The sequence below is a fragment of the Schistocerca gregaria genome, chromosome 6 (assembly GCF_023897955.1).
Source record: "Schistocerca gregaria isolate iqSchGreg1 chromosome 6, iqSchGreg1.2, whole genome shotgun sequence".
Classification (NCBI taxonomy): Eukaryota; Metazoa; Arthropoda; class Insecta; order Orthoptera; family Acrididae; genus Schistocerca; species Schistocerca gregaria.
In genome coordinates, this window is record NC_064925.1 from 210074043 (window position 1) to 210097839 (window position 23797).

The 23797-nt window shown below is 42.4% G+C and overlaps 1 protein-coding gene across 2 annotated transcripts in view; it reads left to right on the forward strand.

Moving 5' to 3' along the window:
• Positions 1-23797, forward strand: part of LOC126278009 (neural cell adhesion molecule 1-B-like) — a 1138606-nt gene that overhangs the window by 304596 nt on the left and 810213 nt on the right. The window contains exon 1 of one of the 2 annotated variants that reach the window (XM_049977711.1): positions 20906-21202. The exons of the other annotated variant lie outside the window; for it this stretch is intronic. Coding sequence (XP_049833668.1) covers positions 21094-21202 — 109 coding nt within the window. The 5' untranslated portion in view covers positions 20906-21093. Of the gene's footprint in view, positions 1-20905; positions 21203-23797 lie in introns of those variants that run through there. 2 annotated transcript variants of the gene reach the window in all.

The window sequence follows — 23797 nt, forward strand, 5'->3', positions numbered from 1 at the left end:
TAAATTAAGGCTGTTCTAATACAATGGAAAGAACGAAGAAGAACTACATTCAAAATATTAGAAAACATCTGAAGAGTGGAACTGGAAAAGTTATTAAGTGCCAGAACTCACATTTGTCAAGAGAACCAGAAAACTATTTATCTATTTTCATACATTCCAAAAACTGAGAATGTAATTTGCCCCACAATGCCCATCTCACAGCTGAGAAAAGAAGGAGAGGAAGAGAAATCGAGAAAATTTAAACCTTAGTCAACAAGAACAGTTCCTCATTTCCTTCAATTTTTTTCAAGGCAATAACATTATTAAATTCAAGAGAAATATCTTTCACTACAGACTTTTCTTTCTTACTCAGCTGCATTCCTAGTATCATGTTTTACAGAAGATTCCCTGTGCTGTTCAGGAACAAATGGCAGCACCGTAAACAGCTGTACCTGCTTTGCAACTGACAGAAGTGCTGATGTTTCAGGTGCGACTTGCCATATACTGCGCGTTTCATAAATCATTTTACACGCTTCTAAATGTTCTATAGGGGACTTAAAGGATCAATCTTTATATAGGAACACATGTCCGGAAACGTCATCCAGCGACGTTGCAGAGTGTCAAAATTAACAAACACTGGCACCTATAAATGGATGTGTATACAGAGTGATTCCATGATGTTGTTACAAACTTTCATGAAGAAGAATAAATGTATCAGTTCCAGGTAAGGGTCCCTCTATCGGCAACTAACGATTCGAAAGTTACAATCTAAAATCATTCTGATACTTCAGTCAGTGGAATACACGTAGCAATATTATTGATCCTAAGAGCGTAGATTTCAGAGATGTTAGTATGGACCAAAACAAAACATAAAGTTCTAGTGAACATGGGCTCGAAAATGCATACCTTAAGTGCCACGAGCACTTGTCCATTAGAGGAGAGGTGTTTCATGGTAGCGCAGATGAAGAAGTGCTCATAGCTCCTCAGGTATACATTTTAGAGCACATGTTCAGTAGACATGATTTTTTTTTTCTTGGTCCATCTCTGAAAGTTGCATACCCTACATTCTTAGCAGAAACCGTACCGGCACATGCTTTCCACTATCAGAGTTTACGGAACTATTTTTTCTTGTAACTTTCGACTCGTTCGTTTCTGAAAAAGGGACCCTTACCTTAAATTGATAAATTTATCCGTCTCCACCATTCTTTAAATTTTTAACGTCATCACTGAATCACCACCCTCTATAGACATAACAATACCAGAGAAGGAAAGTTGCTACTCACCATACAGCAGAGATGCTGAATCGCGATAGGTACAACAAAAATATTCACACTATTATAGCTTTTGAAACCAGTCCTGTGATTTACAAGCTAAGCTGCAACCACTGTGCTGCATTCTATGTAGGCATGACAACCAACAAGCTGTCTGTACGTATGAACGGCCACCGACAAACTGTGGCCAAAATACAAGTGGAGCACCCTGTTGCTGAACATGCTGCCAAACATGATATCCCTCATCTCAATGACTGCTTCACAGCCTGTGCCATATGGATATTTCACACCATCATCAGCTTTTCTGAATTGCGCAGATGGGAACTGTCCCTGCAATACATCCTACGTCCCCACAACCCTCCTGGCCTCAACATTTGTTAGTCACTGTGCTCACCCATCCAGCCAGCTCCCTGTTCCCATTCCAGCACTACATAGCCGTCATTTCACCATCACACCCAGTCTTTTAATTTATTTTTATTTCTCTCCTTTCCACTACTTACCCCCTCCCCTCCACCGCACCTTCTCCCCTGCCCTCCGTCTAAACTGCAACAGTTTACTGTCTGCCACTCCCACCATACTATCCCTCCACCTTCCTGCTCCAACCTCCTCCTTACCCCCACAAAGTCGCCACTCCCATCATGCGCTGGTGATGCTGCTCACAGTGTGGTTTCAGTTCTCTAAGACTGCAGACGTGTGTGCAAGTTGCGTTTGCATGAGTTTGTGTGTGCGTGCGTGTATGTGTATCTACTGTTCTAAAAATGGTTCAAATGGCTCTGACCACTATGCGACTTAACTTCTGAGGTTATCAGTCGCCTACAACTTAGAACTACTTAAATGTAACTAACCTAAGGACATCACACACATTCATGCCCGAGGGAGGATTCGAACCTGCGACCAGAGCGGTCGCTCGGCTCCAGACTGTAACGCCCAGAACGCTACGGCCACTCCTGCCAGCCTATCTACTGTTAACAAAGACCTTAATGGCCGAAAGCTGTAATTGTCTGAATCTTTTTGTCTGAATCGGGGAGAGGCTACAACCCTGTCTCTCTCCCTTCCCAACCACTGCTTCCCTTTCATGTCCCTCGACTCTTATAACTGCCATCTGGTTTCTCTACAAATTGTGAACAGCCTTTCGCTCCCTGTATTTAGCCCCTGACACCTTTAGAATTTGAAAGAGAGTATGCCAGTCAGTATGAGCAAAACAGTACAGTCGTCATCTCAATGCAGAACTGGAACGATTTATCTGACGTCCAAAAGTGCTCGTAAATACTGAAATGGTAGGGAGATGGAAGGGTGATGGCCAAATTAAATCGTATTTACATGAATAAATTATTATCTGTTAAACAAATAAATCTCTGAACCACAAACAATAACAGTTAAGATGGAAACGTCAATGATCTTAAAGCAAAAAATTAACTCAAAAACAAGCAAGTACAAATCTCTGAATTTTAAAAGAAATTTTTAAGTGTGGCAGTATCTAAAATGAAACACCAAAACAAATCAAGACAGCTTTAGTAATATGCGCATTTCCTCAGTACTAAAGACGTCAACGGCTCAGAAATCAGTTCAGTATACAACCACAAGAATTTTTGATCACCTGATCAGCACTACAAAATGTCTAACAGGTAGATGGGCAAATTTTAAATAAAGGCTATTATTTTCTTTTTTTCTGTTTTTGCAAAGGTACTTTCACATGCAGGGATGTTTTTTGAGAACAGGTAGTATGTGTAGGCGAACGAAACTAAATGTAAGTGTAACAGTACTTCCATGAGTAACATTTCAGACTGTTTATGTACATTATGTTAAAGTGAGAGTGCTATTTATCAAAATCTGAAACGTCAGTATGTAGCCATACTTATGAACCATCATGCTTACGCAACCTTTAAACTGAATCGCCTTAGATCATTTCAACTGAAACCATGCAGATGGTCTACAGACGATGTAACTAACCAAGTAATTAACTGAGTAAAACGTTGTTGTTGTTGTTGTTGTGGTCTACAGTACTGAGACTTATTTGATGCAGCTCTCCATGCTCTCCTATCCTGTGCAAGCTTCATCTACCAGTACTTACTGCAACCTATATCCTTCTGAATGTGCTTAGTGTATTCATCTCTTGGTCTCACTCTACGATTTTTACCCTCCACACTGCCCTCCAATGGTAAATTTGTGATCCCCTGTTGCCTCAGAACATGTCCTACCAACCGGTCTGTTCTTCTTGTCAAGTTGTGCCACAAACTCCTCTTCTTCCCACTTCTATTCAATGCCTCCTCATTAGTTATGTGATCTACCCATATAATCTTCAGCATTCTTCTGTAGCACAATATTTCGAAAGCTTCTATTCTCTTCTTGTCCAAACTGTTTATCGTCCATGTTTCACTCCCACACATGGCTACACTCCACACAAATACTTTCAGAAACGACATCCTGACACTTAAATCTATACTCGATGTTAACAAATTTCTCTTCTTCGGAAACGCTTTCCTTTCCATTGCCAGTCTACATTTTATATCCTCTCTACTTCGAACATTATCGGTTATTATGCTCCCCAAATGGCAAAACTCCTTCACTACTTTAAGTAGATTCCCTCAGCATCACCCGACATAATTCGACTACATTCCATTATCATAGTTTTGCTTTTATTGATGTTCAGCTTATATCCTCCTTTGAAGACATTGTCCATTCCGTTCAACTGCTCTTCCAAGTCCTTTGCTGTCTCTGACAGAATTACAATGTCATCGGCGAACCTCAAAATTATTTTTTCTCAACGAATTTTAATACCTACTCCGAATTTTTCTTTTGTTTCCTTCACTGCTTGCTCAATATACAGATTGAATAACATCGGGGAGAGGCTACAACCCCGTCTCACTCCCTTCCCAACCACTGCTTCCCTTTCATGCCCCTCGACTCTTGTAACTGCCACCTGGTTTCTGTACAAATTGTGAACAGCCTTTCGCTCCCTGTATTTTACCCCTGACACCTTTAGAATTTGAAAGAGAGTATTCCAGTCAACATCGTCAAAAGCTTTCTCTAAGTTTACAAATGCTATAAACGTAGGTTGGCCTTTCCTTAATCTTTCTTCTAAGATAAGTCGTAGCGTCAGTATTGCCTCACGTGTTCCAATATTTCTACCGAATCCAAAATGATCTTCACCAAGATCGGCTTCTACCAGTTTTTCTATTCGTCTGTAAAGAATTCGCGTTAGTATTTTGCAGCTGTGACTAGAACGTTAACACAGTAAAAAGTGCAGGTAACAGAGTATATATTGCAGATAAATGAAATAGCAGCGCGACATGCTGATGTTAACTGCAAGCACAAATCATAAAGCGTTCAAGTTAAACGGCAGTGTTTTCCAAAGTGAAACCTGGTTCATCTGCAAACAGATACTCACTTACAAAGCACTGCAGTGCTAAAATTAATGACGGCGTCCTTCTAGTATTCGTGGACCATGGCGTTTACTCACACGGCCGCACTGTGTCGAGAAACTGAATAATTCCACACAACGCTACTGCCCGTTGTAATTCGTTTCCACTTGCAGCCCCCAGGGGTCGAGAGCCACTCCTCTGGTTGGCGGAATGACACGGTCCCGGGAGGACGACCCGCGAAGTGCGGTGGGTTTTACGAGGACGCGCTGGCAATAGCAGAGCGCTCATCGACACCCGGCGGAGAATTGCAGCGGCAGCGGCGCTGCAATCACCGCCCCGAAACAAGGACGCGCAGATAAAACCGCTCTCGCTAATGAGAAAGGTGCGCCCCTCCCCCGTCATCTCTCTATCACGGCTGCTCCTTTACACCCACTCGCGGCTAGTCTTGTTAACGTACCACACTTCCAGGCACGGCTGTCGAATAGAAACCCAGCAGTGGTCGAAGTCGTTCTTTACGAGCATCAGGAAAAAATTAAGGATCTAGAGACTTGGCTGACCACCTGAGAAAATTCCTGCCATGGAACATTTTTTAATAACTCATCCTCATATACAGGCTTTAGGCCAATTCCCACATAAAAAGCCCCTTAACAAAGTAGGGCTATTTATGGTTCATTATTTAATTATATATTATTTTATTTATTATTACGTGTGATTAGTCCCTGTTGGACTACGCAAAGCTTCTTGATTCTTTTTCATTTTTTTCCGTATTGCCCTCATTTTATCTGCATGGGCTCTTGGAGAATACTCACCATTGTAGAACACTCAGTATACTGTCGTTTATTGGAACTGAACTATATTTCTCGAACAATCACTATATGCACACAAAATTAAATAACTTTAGTAGATGACCATTCATCAAGAGCGTCGGTGAGGTCCGTCGGAGCTGGTCCTAGCTCGGCGAGGAACTGGCTGTATTGCTGCTGCGCTGGGCTTATAAAGCCGGCGGAGTACTTCAAATTCCCCTTTATCTGTGAGGCGACCTCTGCAGAAAAAGTATCACATTAATCTCTAGCAAGTTCTGTTTGTTTTGAAGAATTGTTTTCCTGTTGGTTGCGCCTGCAAGTACTTGTTTATGTTATATGGTACACAGGCGTGTCTTGAGTGTAGTCTGCCGGGAAGGTGCCGTCTGCGGCAGACGTGACAGCTTTCTTCCTTTCCTCCGTCCATTTTTTTCCTGCTTTCTTCGGAGCTCCATTCTCTGACTTAACTTCCCATCTGCCAACTTTCTGCGTAAAATCATTTCTGTCCAAAATATCTCATTTTTCTGAGCTTTTTGTGGGTCCTTTTGCATCCAAGGTATAGTTTTAAGTCCTTCTATGTATTTAAGAATTTTCTTACCTTGTTTTGGAAAACCTACAGAAATGCACACAAAATTTTAATCGCCTTTTTCTAATGTCTGCTGCAATGTTGCACAATTTCTCATTTCTCAGTTGCTTGACTAGATTATAGTCTATAGCCTTATTGTGTTTTCTTTGGTAATAGTATCTTTCCTACGATTTTATGTTCTTCCGTTAATTAGCTTTCTAAGTCACGTTTTATAGTTTTAGGAGGCGAATGTTTTGTGCTATCTGTTCTCGCCCCGTAGGTTCAAGGAATTTCACCTAAGTATTTAAAATATGGAACTCTATTAATATGACCGTACTTTGTAGTCAACATTTGGGTGTCAATTTTTGTGGCGATGAACTCAGACCACCTTTCTCTGCACACTTTTTAAGGGTTTCAACCTGTTCAGTTACTGTAATCTCATCATCTGGTAGTAAGGCTAAGTCATATGAAAGAGCTCAACATGAAGTTCATATGTCATCCCTCACTCGCCCCATCTGCATAGGTTTCCAGTAGTTTTTATTCTTCAATTACTTTTCCCATTCAGGAATGACCTTGTCCAGCACAATGCTGAATAGGAGAGGAGACAGACCATCCTCTTGTAAGACGCCAGTTTTTAACAGGGGGGGGCACGGATATTTAACCCATGAATTTCACCTTGGAGGTAGTATCGGGTCAATGTTGCTTTGATGAGGTTAAGGGTTCTTGGATCTAACCCTTGCTCTTCAAGGATATCTAAAAGTGCCAATTATTGGGCTGTTTATCACTGCTTTATAGTATTTTACTATACAGTTTATGATTTAATGAATTTGGGAGTCTAACTAAAGGAAGAGACTTGGAATCATGGAGTCATCCGAACACATTGTATGGAACAAATTTATCACAAAAAAACCACGAGTTGTCCACATAAAAATTACCATTTCATTTACAAAATAGAGTAAATAAAACACACAGGACTTTTAGGCAACTGGAGTGTAGCAAAAGAAAAGTAACTAAAAAGGGAGTTTTGCTTATACTTAATACAAAAATAATAACTTTCCAATCTGCTTCAAAACAACAGCTTTAAGTAATCTTATTGGCACTGTAACCAACAGATTCGTCAGGAGAGAATTCAGCAAACTATGGTTCAAATGGCTCTGAGCACTTTGGGACTTAACATCTGACGTCATCAGTCCCCTAGAACTTAGAACTACTTAAACCTAACCAACCTAAGGACATCACACACATCCATGCCCGAGGCAGGATTCGAACCTGCGACCGTAGCGGTAGCGCGGTTCCAGACTGAAGCGCCTAGAACCGCTCGGCCACGCCGGCCGGCTGCGACTGTAGCCGCAGCGCGGTTCCAGACTAAAGCGTCTAGAACCGCTTGGCCACAGTGGCCGGCCTTGAGCCGGCCAGCAAACTATGTTGATATTTCAAAACACTTTATATGGGGTGAGTCGCTATAGACATAACACCCCCTTTATTCCGGGGGCGATTTCATGTATCGGCAAGCGGTTTTCGGCGAATCATAGCGGACTATGGGGCACATAGGTTGATACATGCACAATAATCACAACGTTTATATTGACCGAGATAATGAAGCAAGTACATGTTTTTTTAAATAGGGCGCTATACTTTTTTTACCGTACAGTGACTGTGATTCAAACTTTGCTTAAAGGACGCTGGGAAATATAGTACGGTTGAAGCTCGAGGCGGTCGGAAGAGGCTGCAGACTGAAAACACGCCTCAAGCCATGCGCAGGCCGAGTTGCCGTGCTCTATGCAGCATGCACGACCTACGCTATGTAGGTAAATCCTCATTTCCCTTCGTCTTTTAAGCAAAGTATGAATCACAATAGCAACAGGCGGTACATCGCTATACGTGTCATTTCAACAGCAGTACCTATAGAGGTTGAAACGAAATAGATTCTGACATCGGCATCAATTGGACATTGAATTGAATTCATTGGCGAACCGCCCCCCAAGAACCATGGACCTTGCCGTTGGTGGGGAGGCTTGCGTTCCTCAGCGACACAGATACCCGTACCGTAGGTGCAACCAGAACGGAGGCGAATCTGTTGAGAGGCCAAACAAACGTGTGGTTCCTGAAGAGTGGCAGCAGCCTTTTCAGTAGTTGCAGGGGTAACAGTCTGGATGATTGAATGATCTGGCCTTGTAACACTAACCAAAACAGCTTTGCTGTCCTGGTACTGCGAACGGCTGAAAGCAAGGGGGAAATACGGCCGTAATTTTTCCCGAGGGCATGCAGCTTTACTGTATGATTAAATGATGATGGCGTCCTGTTGGGTAAAATATTCCGGAGGTAAAGTAGTCCCCCATTCGGATCTCCGGGCGGGGACTACTTAAGAGGACGTCGTTATCAGGAGAAAGAAAACTGGCATTCTACGGGTCGGAGCGTGGAATGTCAGATCCCTTAATCGGGCAGGTAGGTTAGAAAATTTAAAAAGGGAAATGGATAGGTTAAAATTACATATAGTGGGGATTAGTTAAGTTCGATGGCAGCAGGAACAAGACTTCGGGTCAGGTGAATACAGGGTTATAAATACAAAGTGAAATAGCGGTAATGCAGGAGACGGTTTAATAATGAATAAAAAATTAAGGCTACCGGTAAGCTACTGCAAACAGTGTAGTGAACGCATTATTGTGGCCACGATAGACACGAATCAAAAGCCTACTACAGTAGTACAAGTTTATATGCCAACTAGCTCTGCAGATGACGAACGAATTGAAGAAATGTATGATGAAATATATGAAATTATTCAGATAGTGAAGGGAGACGAAAATTTAATAGCCATGACTGACTGGAATTCAGAAGTAGGAAAAGGGAGGGAAGGAAACGTAGTAGGTGAATGTGGATTGGGGCTAAGAACTGAAAGAGGAAGACGCCTGATAGAAATTTGCACAGAGCACAACTTAATCATATCCAACACTTGGTTCAAGAATCATAAAAGAAGGTTGTATGCATGGAAGAAGCCTGGAGATACTGACAGGTTTCAGATAGATTACATAATGGTAAGACAGAGATTTAGGAACCAGGTTTTAAATTGTAAGACATTTCCAGGGGCAGATGTGGACTCTGATCACAATCTATTGCTTATGAACTGTAGATTAAAACTGAAGAAACTGCAAAAAGGTAGGAATTTAAGGAGATGGGACGTGGATAAACTAAAAGAACCAGAGGTTGTACAGAGTTTCAGGGAGAGCATAAGGGAACAATTGAAAGGAATAGGGGAAAGAAATACATTAGAAAAAAAAATGGGTAGCTTTGAGAGATGAAGTAGTGAACGCAGCAGAGGACCTAGAAAGTAAAAAGACGGGGGATAGTAGAAATCCTTGGGTCACAGAAGAAATACTGAATTTAAATGATGAAAGGAGAAAATATAAAAATGAAGTAAATGAAGCAGGCAAAAAGGAATACAAACGTCTCAAAAATGAGATCGACAGGTAGGGCAAAATGGCTAAGCAGGGATGGCTAGAGGACAAATATAAGGATGTAGAGGGTTATTTCACTAGAGGTAAGATAGACAATGCCTACAGGAAAATTAAAGAGACCTTTGGAGAACAGAGAACCACTTGTATGAATATCAAGAGCTGAGATGGAAACCCAGTTCTAAGCAAAGAAGGGAAAGCAGAAAGATGGAAGCAGTATATAGAGGGGCTATACAAGGGCAATGCACTTGAGGACAATATTATGGAAATGGAAGAGTATGTAGATGAAGATGAAATGGGAGATACGATACTGCGTGAAGAGTTTGACGGAGCACTGAAAGACGTGAGTCGAAATAAGGCCCCGGGAGTAGACAACATTCCATTATAGCTACTGACGGCCTTGGGAGAGCCAGTCCTGACAAAACTCTACCATCTGGTGAGTAAGATGTGTGAGACAGGCGAAATACCCTCAGACTTCAAGAAGAATATAATAATTCCAATTCCAAAGAAAGCAGGTGCTGACAGATGTAAAAATTACCGAACAATCAGTTTAATATGTCACGGATGCAAAATACTAACGCGTATTCTCTACAGACGAATGGAAAAACTGGTAGAACCGACCTCGGGGAAGATCAGTTTGGATTCCGTAGAAATGTTGGAACACGTGAGGCAATACTGACCCTACGACCTATCTTAGAAGCTAGATTAAGGAAAGGCAAACCTACGTTTCTAGCATTTGTAGACTTAGAGAAAGCTTTTGACAATGTTGACTGTAATACCCTTGTACAGAAAGCAGATGGCAGTTATAAGAGTCGAGGGGCACGAAAGGGAGACAGTGGTTGGGAAGGAAGTGAGACAGGGTTGTAGCCTATCCCCGATGTTATTCAATCTGTATATTGAGCAAGTAGTGAAGGAAACAAAAGAAAAATTCGGGTTAGGTATTAAAATCCATGGAGAAGAAATAAAAACTTGGAGGTGCGCCGATGACATTGTAATTCTGTCAGAGACAGCAAAGGACTTGGAAGAACAGTTGAAAGGAATGGACAGTGTCATGATAGGAGGGTATAAGATGAGCATCAACAAAAGCAAATCGAGGATAATAGAATGTAGTCGAATTAAATGGGGTGATGCTGCGGGAATTAGATTAGGAAATAAGACACTTACAGTAGTAAAGGAGTTTCGCTACTTGGGGAGCAAAATAACTGATGATGGTCGAAGTAGAGAGGATATAAAATGTAGACTGGCAATGGCAAGGAAAGCGTTTCTGAAGAAGGGAAATTTGTTAACATCGAGTATTGATGTAAGTGTGAGGAAGTATTTGTATGGAGTGTAGCCATGTATGGAAGTGAAACATTGCCGATAACTAGCTTGGACGAGAAGAGAATAGAAGCTTTCGGATTGTGGTGCTACAGAAGAATGCTGATGATTAGATGGGTAGATCACATAACTAATGAGGAGGTGTTGAATAGGATTGGGGAGAAGAGAAGTTTGTGGCACAACTTGACTAGAAGAAGGGATCGGTTGGTAGGACATGTTCTGAGGCATCAAGGGATCACAAATTTAGTATTGGAGGGGAGCGTAGAGGGTAAAAATCGCAGAGTGAGACCAAGAGATGAATACACTAAACAGATTCAGAAGGATGTAGGTTGCAGTAGGTACTGGGAGATGAAGAAGCTTGCATAAGATAGAGTAGCATGGAGAGCTGCATCAAACCAGTCCCAGGACTGAAGACCAGAACAACAACATTGGCGAAAAGTGAAATTATGTGCCAGGCCGGGACTTGAACTTGCATTTCCCGCCTTACGCGATCGTTTGCGTAACCGCTTCGGCTATCCGATCACGCAACCAAAAACTCGCATCTTGTCGCACACGACTTACGTAGTGCCCCGTGTCTATGTACTTATTTCTCGCCGCATCAAGCCGGTTTCCCACAACCGTTTAATAGAGCAACTGCTACCGCAATGAAATGGCCGTCAAGTCATGTAGACCTGCACACTGAGAGGAAAAACAATCACATCATCAGAAAACAATTAATGTAGGGAAATGAAATTCTGTGATTACATTTATTTAGGTAACATATTTAAGTGATTCATATTGCAAACATCGTACGTTAATGTATGCACGAGATAAGTCATGGGAAATGTGAATGCTGATACAATAATAACCGATGTAACCACCAGAATGTTGAATGCAGGCATGGAAAAGTGTCTGTATTGTGCTGTACATGTGCCGAATGTCAGTTTGTGGGATGGACTCTCATGCCTGTTGCAATTGGTTGGTCAGAACAAGGACGGTTAATGCTGTTTGTGAATTAAGGTGGAGTTGTCGTCCAATTATGTCCCATATGTTGAAACATCCCCTTACAATAATTATAAATGGCTGTGCTTAAACTAACACACAATATTTTTAGCGCAACGCAATCTGGTTCATGACATACATTCTTACAAATTTACTCTCTCTGATGGACACACGTCCAGATCATACGCTCTGAAAACTCCGCCATCTCTCTCCCCACATCCACCACTGCTGGCGGCTCACCTCTAACTGCGCAACGCTACGCACTGTTAACAGCAAATTGCCCAACACTACAATAGCAAATTCCAACAATGCCAGCCAGCCACAGACTGCACACACCACATTCAGTGATTTTCATATACAGCGCTACATGGCGTTACCAACATAAAAACCTAAACAGCCTACTTACAATGTGCTCGGTTGGAGACAGGTCCAGCGATCGAGGAGGCAAAGCCAACATGTCAAAAATCTTTACAGCAGCGGTATGTCAACGATCGTTGTCCTGTTGGAAAACACGCCCTGGAATGCCGTTCATGAATGGCTCCACAGCAGGTCGAATCACCATACCGACGTACAGCTTTGCAGTCATGGTACGAGGGATAACCAAGTGAGTGCTCCTACTGCCATACGAAATCACTCCAGACAACAGCTCCAAGTATAGGTCCATTCCGTCTAGCATGCTCACAGGTTGATTGCAAGTCCTCATCCAGCCTGCTTCTAAACGGCACACGGCCATAACTGGAACCGAGGCCAAACCAGGTTTCCTCAGAATACATAACAGACCTCCACCCTGTTCTGAAATGAGCTCGCACTTGACACCACTGAGTGGCTAACGATGGTTGTTTAGGGTCGGAGGATCGCACGTTACAGGGCAGCTGTAAATAGCTCTTCCTTCTTGAGCTGTAAAAGAAACTTTTACAAATACTTATTGTTCCAGTTATTGATTACAGCGATGTTATACAGCAAGGCTTTTCTCAGGAAATCTCATGCCGCATGGAACTGGTTATGAATGCCTGTGTGCGTTATATTTGTGATGTTAGACTATTTGATTGCATTTCACAGTCATATGGCCAGTCATCCAGCAGCGTGTAGACTACGTTTCCATAACATCTGTCTTTTCTAGTGTCTTAGCAATGAACATTGACCCTCAAATCTCTCTTCGATCTTGACGCTCTTGTCTGAACGTTTCAGAAACACCCGCTCGTATCAGAGCAAAATACTTTGTTTCCTACTACATCGTGCAGCCATTTTCTCGAAGTCCTCCTCGGCAGCAGGAACCCGACTCTGGAAAAACCTACCGCATTATGCATTATACGTATTAGAAAACTGAATATCGTCTGCAGCTTCAGAAGACAACGATCCATCCAATAAAGCACGTAAGGATTACCATTGTCTCCGTACGCCTTCATTATCCTTGTACATCCCTCGTTCCAACCTAATCTTCCTTATTTCCCAGCATCCTTAGACGAAACAGTCTCCTTAAATTTCCTTTTCCCCAAAAATCACTATATCACAAAACTTCTATTTTGTACACCTATAAACTCTTATTGTTAATATCATTATTATTATTATTATTATTATTATTATTGTATTGTTATCACAAGCAGTGACTTCAGATGCAGTAATACAAGTGCGGCCGATATTGAATTAATTAGTTGATATGGGTAAAATTGACTCACAATTTCACTTCGGTCACTCAAATCATTTTAATTCTAGTGTCTCTCATATCATTTTAATTCTAGTTGTCGAATTAAAATTGTTATTTCTTAGGTAACTACGACGTAAAAAGTAATGCATGTATGAAACCGTGGTGAACTGTAAAAGAAGTCCTGATGCCCACGGTAAGATCAGCTTCAATTAAAAAATACCAACATATCCTTCAATTTCAGAAAATATTTTCTAGGTATGTACACTTGGACCGCAATACTGTTTGGTAGTGAATCATGTAATATGGGAAAACCAGAAAATAATAGAACTGAAGCCTTTGAGTTATGTTGCTACAGAAAACGATTCAAAATTGGGTCCGCTAATAAGAAATGAAAATGTTATTTGGAGAACTGACGACCTGAAAGACTAAAAAGTGTAAATGAGAACAGAAATTGGAATATATCCAACAGATGACTGAGGATGTTGTGTGCATGGGCTGCTATGAGATGCAGATGTCAGCGCAAGCAGGTACTCGTGGAGAGTTGCATTGAAGCACTCAGGCTTGTGACTAAAAAGAAAATCGAGAAAAGTGTTCTCTCTAACCTCTGTAAAAGCTCTACTCAGCACTATCGTGAGTGACCGCTAGAGGCGAAGATTACAATAGTACTGCGTCTACTGGTCATCACCGATTTCGTCCAAATTTATAATACGTATAGGTTTCACTCAGTTGGTCATACATTTATAAATAATAGTGTCTTTGCGCCGGGTCAGGCAAAGCATGAACCATTTACGTTAGTGCAGGATGGAGATAGTGATTGGCGAAGCGGAAAGAGTGGACAGATAAACCCAGGGTCGTGGATTCGAGTATGCATGCGGAAACTTTTTTGTGTTTTTGCGTTATTTGAGCTGCAAATAAACCGAAATAATGATCAGTTTATTGTATTTATTAACAATTAAATAAAAGCCGTGAAAGGGAAAGGCGACGGAAACTGTGGGACTTCAGATTAAATTGCAGCCAGGGATTGTATTTAAAGACCAACTCGAGAACTTCGTATATAAAATTAGGTACTGTTATTACTTCGCATTTAGTGTCTTAACGTGATTAGATTAGAATAGATTAGATTAATACTCGTTCCATAGATCATGAATACGACACTTCGTAATGATGTGGAACGTGTCAGGTTAATGAAAGATGTCTGTACAAGATATCACATTACACAAAATATTTCATGACACTAATGCTTAAGTTAGTTTTTTTTGCCTCCCTTAATTTATATCTAAGAATTCAGCCAATGAGTAGAAGGAGTTGTCATCTAGAAATTCTTTTAATTAATTTTTAAATGTTGGTTGACTATCTGTCTGGCTTCTGATGCTGTTTGGTAGGTGACCAAAGACTTTTGTGGCAGCATAATTTACCCCCTTCTGGGCCAAAGTCAGATTTAATCCTGCAAAGTGAAGATCATCCTTTTTCCTGGTTATATAGCTATGCACACTGCTATTACTCTTGACCTGGGCTGGATCCTTAGATCCTTAAATAGATGTTTGCAGGATGACCGTGGGTGGACTCCAGCAATTATTCTGATTACACGTTTTTGAGCAATGAATACTTTTCTACTCAACGATGAATTACCCCAGAATATGATACCATACGAAAGCAGTGAATGAAAGTAGGCATAGTAAGCTAATTTACTGAGATTTTTATCACCAAAATTTTCAATAACCCTAATAGCATACGTAGCCGAACTCAGACATTTCAGCAGACCATCAATGTGTTGCTTCCAGTTTAACCTCTCATCAATGGACACACCTAAAAATTTTGAAAATTATACCTTAGCTACAGACTTCTGTTCAAAGTCTATATTTATTACTGGAGTAGTGCCATTTACTGTACGGAACTGTATATACTGTGTTTTATCAAAATTTAAAGAGAGTCCGTTAGCTGAGAACCACTTAATAATTTTGTGAAAAACATCATTTACAATTACATCACTTAGTTCTTGGTTTTTGGATGTTATTACTATACTTGTATCATCATCAAAAAGAACTAACTTTGCATCTTCCTCAATATGGAATGGTAAGTCATTAATGTATATCAAGAACAGTAAAGGACCTAACACCGAACCCTGTGGGACCCCGTACTTGATAGCCCCCCAGTTTGAGGAATCAGCTGTTGTATTAACATTACATGAACCACTTATTTCAACTTTGTGCATTCTTCCAGTTAAGTATGAATTAAACCATTTGTGCATTGCCCCCCCCCCTCAAACCATAATGATTTAGCTTATCTAAAAGAATTCCATGATTTACACAGTCAAAGGCCTTTGAGAGATCACAAAAAATACCAATGGGTGATGTCCGGTTATTCAGAGCATTTAATATTTGATCAGTGAAAGCGTATATAGCGTGAAGAAGTGATTTTCATCGTAAAAATAGGGGAAACAGTAATTTTCTTAGCATCTTGCAAAAATTATAGACACCAAATTTTACTATTACATGGTGACTTTAAAGTTTCTACAGAAAAGCAAACTTGGTTTACATTCATTAAATATTGTCTCTCACTTCACCGTGTCGCACCAAACCACGTGTACACCATCATTTCACCAGTTATTGGCAGTGGAATGCATTTTGATGCCATCTTCTCGGGTTGTTATATCTTTTTCTCTCTCAAGGAGATAAGAGCAATTTTGGACCTTTCAGACCATTCTTTTCTCGTCAGTAAAACTAGACTGTTGCGGGAGATAGGGGGGGGGGGGGGGGGGGTTGGGTTGGAGGAGAGAAATAATTCAATACTACTTAATGGCGGTCCTTCTGCACCTAGAAAAATATAAGGGGTTACGTAAGAAAATGTAGTATCAAGATTCATTCACATAACCCTAAATCTAAATATGCACCATTTCGACATTAACACTTGAACTTTGACTTTAGGAAAGCAAATAATTCCTCGGAAAGATATAAAAACTACAGACTTTTCTAAATACATTTGCACTGAAATGCTAAACTGTCCTCGTCCACCAGACAAGTTTTATTTTACCAAATGTCTTTTTATCTGAATTACCCAAAGTGTGTTGAATTTAATCCATGAGGCAGAACTCATATTAACTCCAGTTTTCTTATTGATCATGTCATTTGCATGCTGAAAATCCGTAAAATAACTGTATTTCATCTGAAAAACTTTAAATGGTTGCTTATTGTGACTTATTGCTTTGGTGTTCATTATACCAGCAGGGACCAAATGCTTCCCCTCCATTGCTCTTATTTAGAGTTACTAGTTTTTCTGTGACTTCCCGTTGCTCAATGACTTATACTGTTTTCACTATCCATCGTACTGCGAATGAAGACACGAAGAGACCACATATCGGCAGCAGCAAGCGTAAGTGTATAATCTCTATGTCTAGGAACTCATGTAACAGATTCTGCCATTTAGAATGAGCAACATATAGGCGTTACTTCTAATGCCATCTGCTGGTCTCCATAACACCTGTATCAGTCATTATTGGAAACAGGTCTCTCATTATGTTTGCATACCACAAGAGGAAATACTAAAAGATGTTTCTGCACAAAGAACGCATAGCACCTTTAGCGTGACAACTATTCAACTGTGGACTTGTTTGTCCCACACGTCTGTCAGTCAGGAGAGGAAATTTGTTCCCCTTCACGTAACATGCCACCAAAAATGTATTGTATCAGCTTGTATAAGTTTCCCAGATTTTTAGGAAGTAGTGACGACAGTCATTTTGCCACTTACTCATCCACAAAATTTATCTTTGTCTTTCCTTTTCATGCTTTTTATGAAACTGTTAATAAATACAAAACACAGAAGTGTCAAAAATTGTGATGTACCTACTAATATTATGTCCGGCAAGGTGCAGTAGCTGAATTGGCATAGACACAACAGGTCGCTGCAAATAACCTGTAGAAAAAGTGAACCATGCTGCCTCAGAGCCGTCCACAATTGTGAATATGTTGCCGTACAGGATTATGACCCATAAACTTTCGGTGGGATTCATGTCCGGTGACTTGGATGGCTAAACCATTCGCTCGAATCGTCCAAAATGTTCAAACCAATCGCGAACAAATGTGGTCCATTGGCAAGGCGCATTGTCATCCATAAAAACTGCATTTTCATTTGGGGAAATGACGTCCATGAATGGGTGCAAATGGTTTCCATGTAGTCGAACATCCAGAGGGCCGAGCCCACTCCATGTAAAACCCTCATGGAACCACCACCAGCGTGCACAGTGCCTTGTTGACAATTTGGGTCATGGCTTCCTGGAGCCTGCGCCACAATCGAATCCTGCCATTAGTTCTTAGGTATTGAAATCGGGACTTATCTGACCACGTCACGGTTTTCCAGTCGTCTAGGATCCAACCGATATGGTTACCAGCGAAGGAGAGGCGCTGCAGGCGACGTCGTGCTGTCAGCAAAGGTACTCGCGTCTCTCGTTTACTGTTACAGCCCATTAATGGCTGTCCTGACCGTTACGTTCATCGAACGTCCTACAATGATTTCTGCTGTTATTTGACGAAGTGTTGTTTGTCTGTTAGCACTGACAACTCTATACAAAAGCCGCGCGGAGTGGCCGCGTGGTGTGAGACGCCATGTCACGGATTGCGCGGACCCGACTCCTTCATCGGACATGGGTGTGTGTGTTGTTCTTAGCATAAGTTAGTTTAAATAATGTGTAATCCTGGGGACCGATTTACGCAGCAGTTTGGTCCCTTAGGAATTTGCACACATTTTAAGATTTTTTCTACGCAATAGCCGCTGCTCTCGGTCGTTAGGTGAAGGCCGACGGCCACTGCGTTGTCCGTAGTGAGTAGTGAGAGGTAATGCTTGAATTATGGTATTTTCGGCACATTCTTGACACTGTGGAGCTTGGAATGCTGAATTTTCTAACAGTTTCCGAAATGGAATGTCCCTTGCCATTGAGGGTTCAAAGTTCGTTAACTCACGTCTTGCGCCCATAATCATTTTTAAAGTTGATTTGTAAGGAGCAGCCTATTCCTATTTTATGTGATTATTTACTTTATTATTTTTTCTCTTGTTTTTAATTTAATGATTTCTATGGCTGTTTGTGTAATTTTCCATTACTTATCTTATGGGTTTTTGTTTTTTATGCTGTACTAGATTAGGTGTTTATACTGTTATAATTGCTGGTTGATCTACCAATGCTATGCCATTTCGGGCATTATGTACGTGAGGCTACGACCGTATGTAACTACGCATATCGCTATCGCATGACCTCACTGTATATTGAGCATAATTTCGGCTTATTTGTTGTGCAAGTAAAGTAAAAATTGAAACTAATAAAAAAAATATTTTCAGATAGGGACTTGACACCACGACCATGAATTACTGTTAGCCGGCTCCTGGTGGCCGAGCGGTTCTAGGCGCTTCAGTCTAGAACCGCTCGACCGCTACGTCCGCAAGTTCGAATCCTACGTCGAGCATGGATGTGTGTGACGTCCATAGGTTAGTTAGACTTAAGAAGTTGTTCATACAGAAGAAAAATGTAGTTTTTATAGAAATTAAATCTTTCAGAATTTTATGGAAAGACTTCGTAAGGCAAGCTGAACGGATGGAGAGATGTCTGGATGACTTCTCTAGCGATCCTGATGATGATGATGATGATGATGATGATGACTGTGTGCCATCAAATAAATATCACGTACAGTGATGGCCATTAAAATTGCTACAGAAATAAGAAATGCAGATGATAATCGGGTATTCATTGGACAAATATAGTATACTAGAACTGACATGTGATCACATTTTCACGCAATTTGGGTGCATAGATCCTGAGAAATCAGTGCCTTGATACGCCTGGTCATTGAGTCAAACAGAGGTTGGATGGCGTGTACAGGTACAGCTCCCCATGCAGCTACAACGCTATACCACAGTTCATGAAGAGTAGTGACTGGCGTATTGTCACTAGCCAGATGTTCGGCCACCATTGACCAGACGTTTTCAATTGGTGAGAGATCTGAAGAATGCGCAGGCCAGGGCAGCAGTCGAACATTTTCTGTATCCAGAATCGCCCGTACAGGACCTGCAACGAGCGGTCGTGCATTATCCTGCTGAAATATAGTGTTTCGCCGGGATCGGATGAAGGGTAGAGCGACGGGTCGTAAGTATCTGAATGTAACGTCCACTGTTCAAAGTGCCGTCAATGCGAACAAGGGGTAACCGAGACATGTAACCAACGGCACCCCATACCATCACGCTGGGTGATATGCCAGTATGGCAATGACGAAAACACGCTTCCAATGTGCGTTCACCGCGATGTCGCCAAACACGGATGCGACTTTCATGGTGCTGTAAACAGAACCTGGATTCATCCGAAAAAGTGACGTTTCGCCATTCGTGCACCCAGGTTCGTCGTCTAGTACACCATCGCAGGCGCTCCTGTCAGTGATATAGCGTCAAGGGTAACAGCAGCCATGGTCTCGGAGCTGATAGTCCATGCTGATGCAAACGTCGAACTGTTCGTGCAGATGGTTGTTGTCTTGTAAACGTCCTCACCTGTTGGTTCAAATGGTTCAAATGGCTCTGAGCACTATGGGACTAAACATCTATGGTCATCAGTCCCCTAGAACTTAGAACTACTTAAACCTAACTAACCTAAGGACATCACACAACACCCAGTCATCACAAGGCAGAGAAAATCCCTGACCCCGCCGGGAATCGAACCCGGGAACCCGGGCGTGGGAAGCGAGAACGCTACCCCACCTGTTGACTCAGGGATCCAGACGTGGCTGCGGATAAGATGCCCGTCATCTCGATTGCTAGTGATACGAGGCCGTTGGGGTCCACCACAGCGTTCCGTATTACCTTCCTGAAACCACCGATTCCATATTCTGCTAACAGTCATTGAATCTCGATCAACGCGAGCAGCAATGTTGCGATACGATAAACCGCAATCGGGGGATAGGCTACAATCCGACCTTTATCAGAGTCGGAAAGGTGATGATACGCATTTCTCCTCCTTACACGAGACATCACAACAACGTTTCACCAGGCAACACCTGTCAACTGCTGATTGTGTATGAGAAATTGGTTGAAAATTTTCGTCATGTCAGCACGTTGTACGTGTCGCCACCGGCGCCAACCTTGTGTGAATGTTCTGAAAAGCTAATCATTTGCATATCACAGCATCTTCTTCCTGTCGGTTAAATTTCGCGTGTGTAGCACGTCACCTTTGTTGTGTAGCAATTTTAATGACCAGTAGTGTACGATACGATAAATTTGGAAAAAAATCGGTAATAGCTAGTAGGCGCCGTTCGCTTGATACCATAAAGCAGCTCTTGCCCCTAGAGGCTTCCCCGGGTAGAGTCCACGAGTTCCGTGTGCCCCTCGGCTTCTGAGTCACGCCGGCTGCGCCGCGCTGCACGCGCCGGCGGCTTGGGGCAGGCGCTGCGCGGCGCGGCGCCAGATGCCGCTACGGCTTCGGCTCCGGCTACGGCGTGTCACTGGGTCGCCGGATCGATGTCGGCTGTTTTCGCCGCCAGCTGACGGCCCGCCCGCGCCGGCAGGGTGCGCGCGCACGGCGCCGCGGCACGCCGTCGCCGCGCCGGCAGCGGCGGCGGCACAGTGTCCGTTTGCCCGCGCCGTGCCCGACCGGTCCCTCTTCCTCCTGCCCGCCGCGGGCTGCTCGCACCGCCTATACCGCCCCGGAGACATCCTCCCTCCCTTTTGTCTCCACCCGGAGTGTGATCGAACGGGTGATGGCCCGTTGCCGACTGATTTGGTCGATCGTCGAATGCGACCGCATGCGGAAGTACTTCTTGTGGTGCCTACTGCTACACTGGATAGCTCACTCATCGGCAGCAACTGGTGAGTACTCTCCTGGAGTGGATGTCGCATGGGCGTCCTTTAGATAAGTTGGCCCTATTTCTTGGAGTGGACGATGGTACCAATATTATGACTTTTCACTGCTCGGAAGGCGACAATGTCTATACTGTTCTTGTCCAATTGGACTGTGATCCATCGGGTGACGGCCCTTTATCCCAGTGGCTTTTTTGGATTGTCAAGGTCAACCACATGCGGAATTACTTTTTATGTTGTCCTCTGTTCCAATTGACAGCCGCTACATCGGCAGCAACTGGTGGATACTCAAGTGTCTCTCCTGGAGTGGCTGACACTCGTATGTGCAAGGAACCCATTTCAGATGCTCTTTATATAAGATGACCGTATTACCCGCAGTGGATGCTCGAAATGCTACAACGCTGTGTAATGCTCTACGTTATTGGCTCAAATGGTTCAAATGACTCTGAGCACTATGGGACTTAACATCTGAGAATAACTACTTAAGCCTAACTAACCTAAGGACATCACACACATCCATGCCCGAGGCAGGATTCGAACCTGCGACCGTAGCGGTCGTATGTTTCCATACTGTAACGCCTAGAACCGCTCGGCCACCTCGGCCGGCGCACTACATTATTATGGTGGATGATGCTCAGTAAGACAGTTTCTATCACTGGCAAGAGTAAGGGCCAAAAGCGACGGTGTCGTCATTGCTCTCAGGGATATTCGACTGTAAAGTGTGGAAACTGTGAATCTGTTCTCTGCTTTGTAGCAAAAAGGAATTCTTTTGACACATTTAACATGATGTAGCGTAAAACACAACCATTCAACCATTCTTTCGGCCACAGGAACAACATTACAGTATTTAGGTTCTAAATGGTTCAAATGGCTCTGAGCACTGTGGGACTTAACTGTTGAGGTCATCAGTCCCCTAGACTTAGAACTACTTAAACCTAACTAACGTAAGGACATCACGCACATCCATGCTCGAGGCAGCATTCGAACCTGCGACCGTAGCGGTCGCGCGGTTCCAGACTGTAGGGCCTGGAACCGCTCGGCCACTGCGGTCGGCTATGTACGTTCTAGCACCAATGTATCTTTTGTGAGCAATGATGCTTAAAGCTTACATGTTCTATATTGAAACAAAGTGCATGTAAAATTGTTTACATGACTATGTACATCTAATTTAAGCAACTTTCTCCTCAATATTTATGTGTGTGCCAAATAAAGGGATAATGTAACGAACATCTAAAAAATAGGCATATTCATACTTGCTGTAAAATTATAACACAGGTAAATCTTCAAAGTTAGTAAACAGGACACAACGCTTGCTTAGATAATTCTGTAAAGCTTTTTAACACTCTGTTGTTCATGCCCCCATACTTCTGTCATGAATGAACTGATATCAGCAGTGTTTGCTTCCCTTTAAGTTTAACACGTCACAAAATTCAGAATTGAACATTCAGTGCATTGCGGGGTCGGTTACAGTCTCATCAAACTGAATAAAGTACCCGTTAGCTGTCCTAACTTACATCGACGAAATACGCATGAAAGCTTTAGGGCTACCGCTAAGCAAATCCAGCTAGGTATTACCACCTTCAGTGCATGTCCTACTGAAGATCTCTAACTTGAAAGTACCATCAAGAGGGCCCTTTACGCGCTTTTGATAATACCGTACGTCATAGTATGCTAGTTTAGGGATGCGATATTGAAATAAACTATACATACTTTTACACTGCTAAAAATTATATGCTAGAAAGACATATGTTGAAACCTCCCACGAGCGAGAGTTTGATTTGATTCCTAAAAATCTGAACATTCAGGCATCCAGCAGAACCGGATAAGCACAAGGGCATTGTACAACAAAAATAGGAACTGACCTGGCCAAACAGGGACGTCTGGTCGCTTTAGTCTGTGCAACCCTCAGTTTCATTCAACACTGACAAGGATGCATACGCACAATGGTTATACGTGTATTTGGTCAACTTACATGTAACGAATGCTGCTGTAGTACACCATATGTGGCCACTAAGAAAACCCGCCCTAAATATATCCAGAAAGAATAAATATACCAAGGTGCGGTTTTCACCAAGTTAAAGCGGCCTATACAGGGAATATCCTGATGTTTGCGAGTAGATTTTATCGCTTATGTTTGCCAATTACGACAGCGATTTTATTTTGACTTATGGAACGATATTCTTTTTCTGTGGAATTTGAAAAAAGCTTCTAATGGATAGTAAGCGGCACAAAGTGTCTGACTTACGAACTAGTACCAAACTAACTGCTCCGCTAAACACTGTTTGCCATCAGGAGAAGAAATTCCATAAACAACTGCGCTGTTATACCAAATATAACCGGACATGGAACATAGATACTGTCCGTGTATTCACTGTCACGGCTGTCACACCATATGCTCAGAATGTTGATCTTGAGCACTGCTACAAGTTATGAAGTGATACTGGAGACACTGCTGCACATCGAATTTCTTCTGGAGTTAATGGCAGCACAGCCCGTCTCATCCAGACAGAACATATGACCATCGATCGACTATCGATACAAACCCGTCCACGCAATAACGGCGTCACCTGGCGAGGAATGATAGTTTGTCAGACACACGCATGG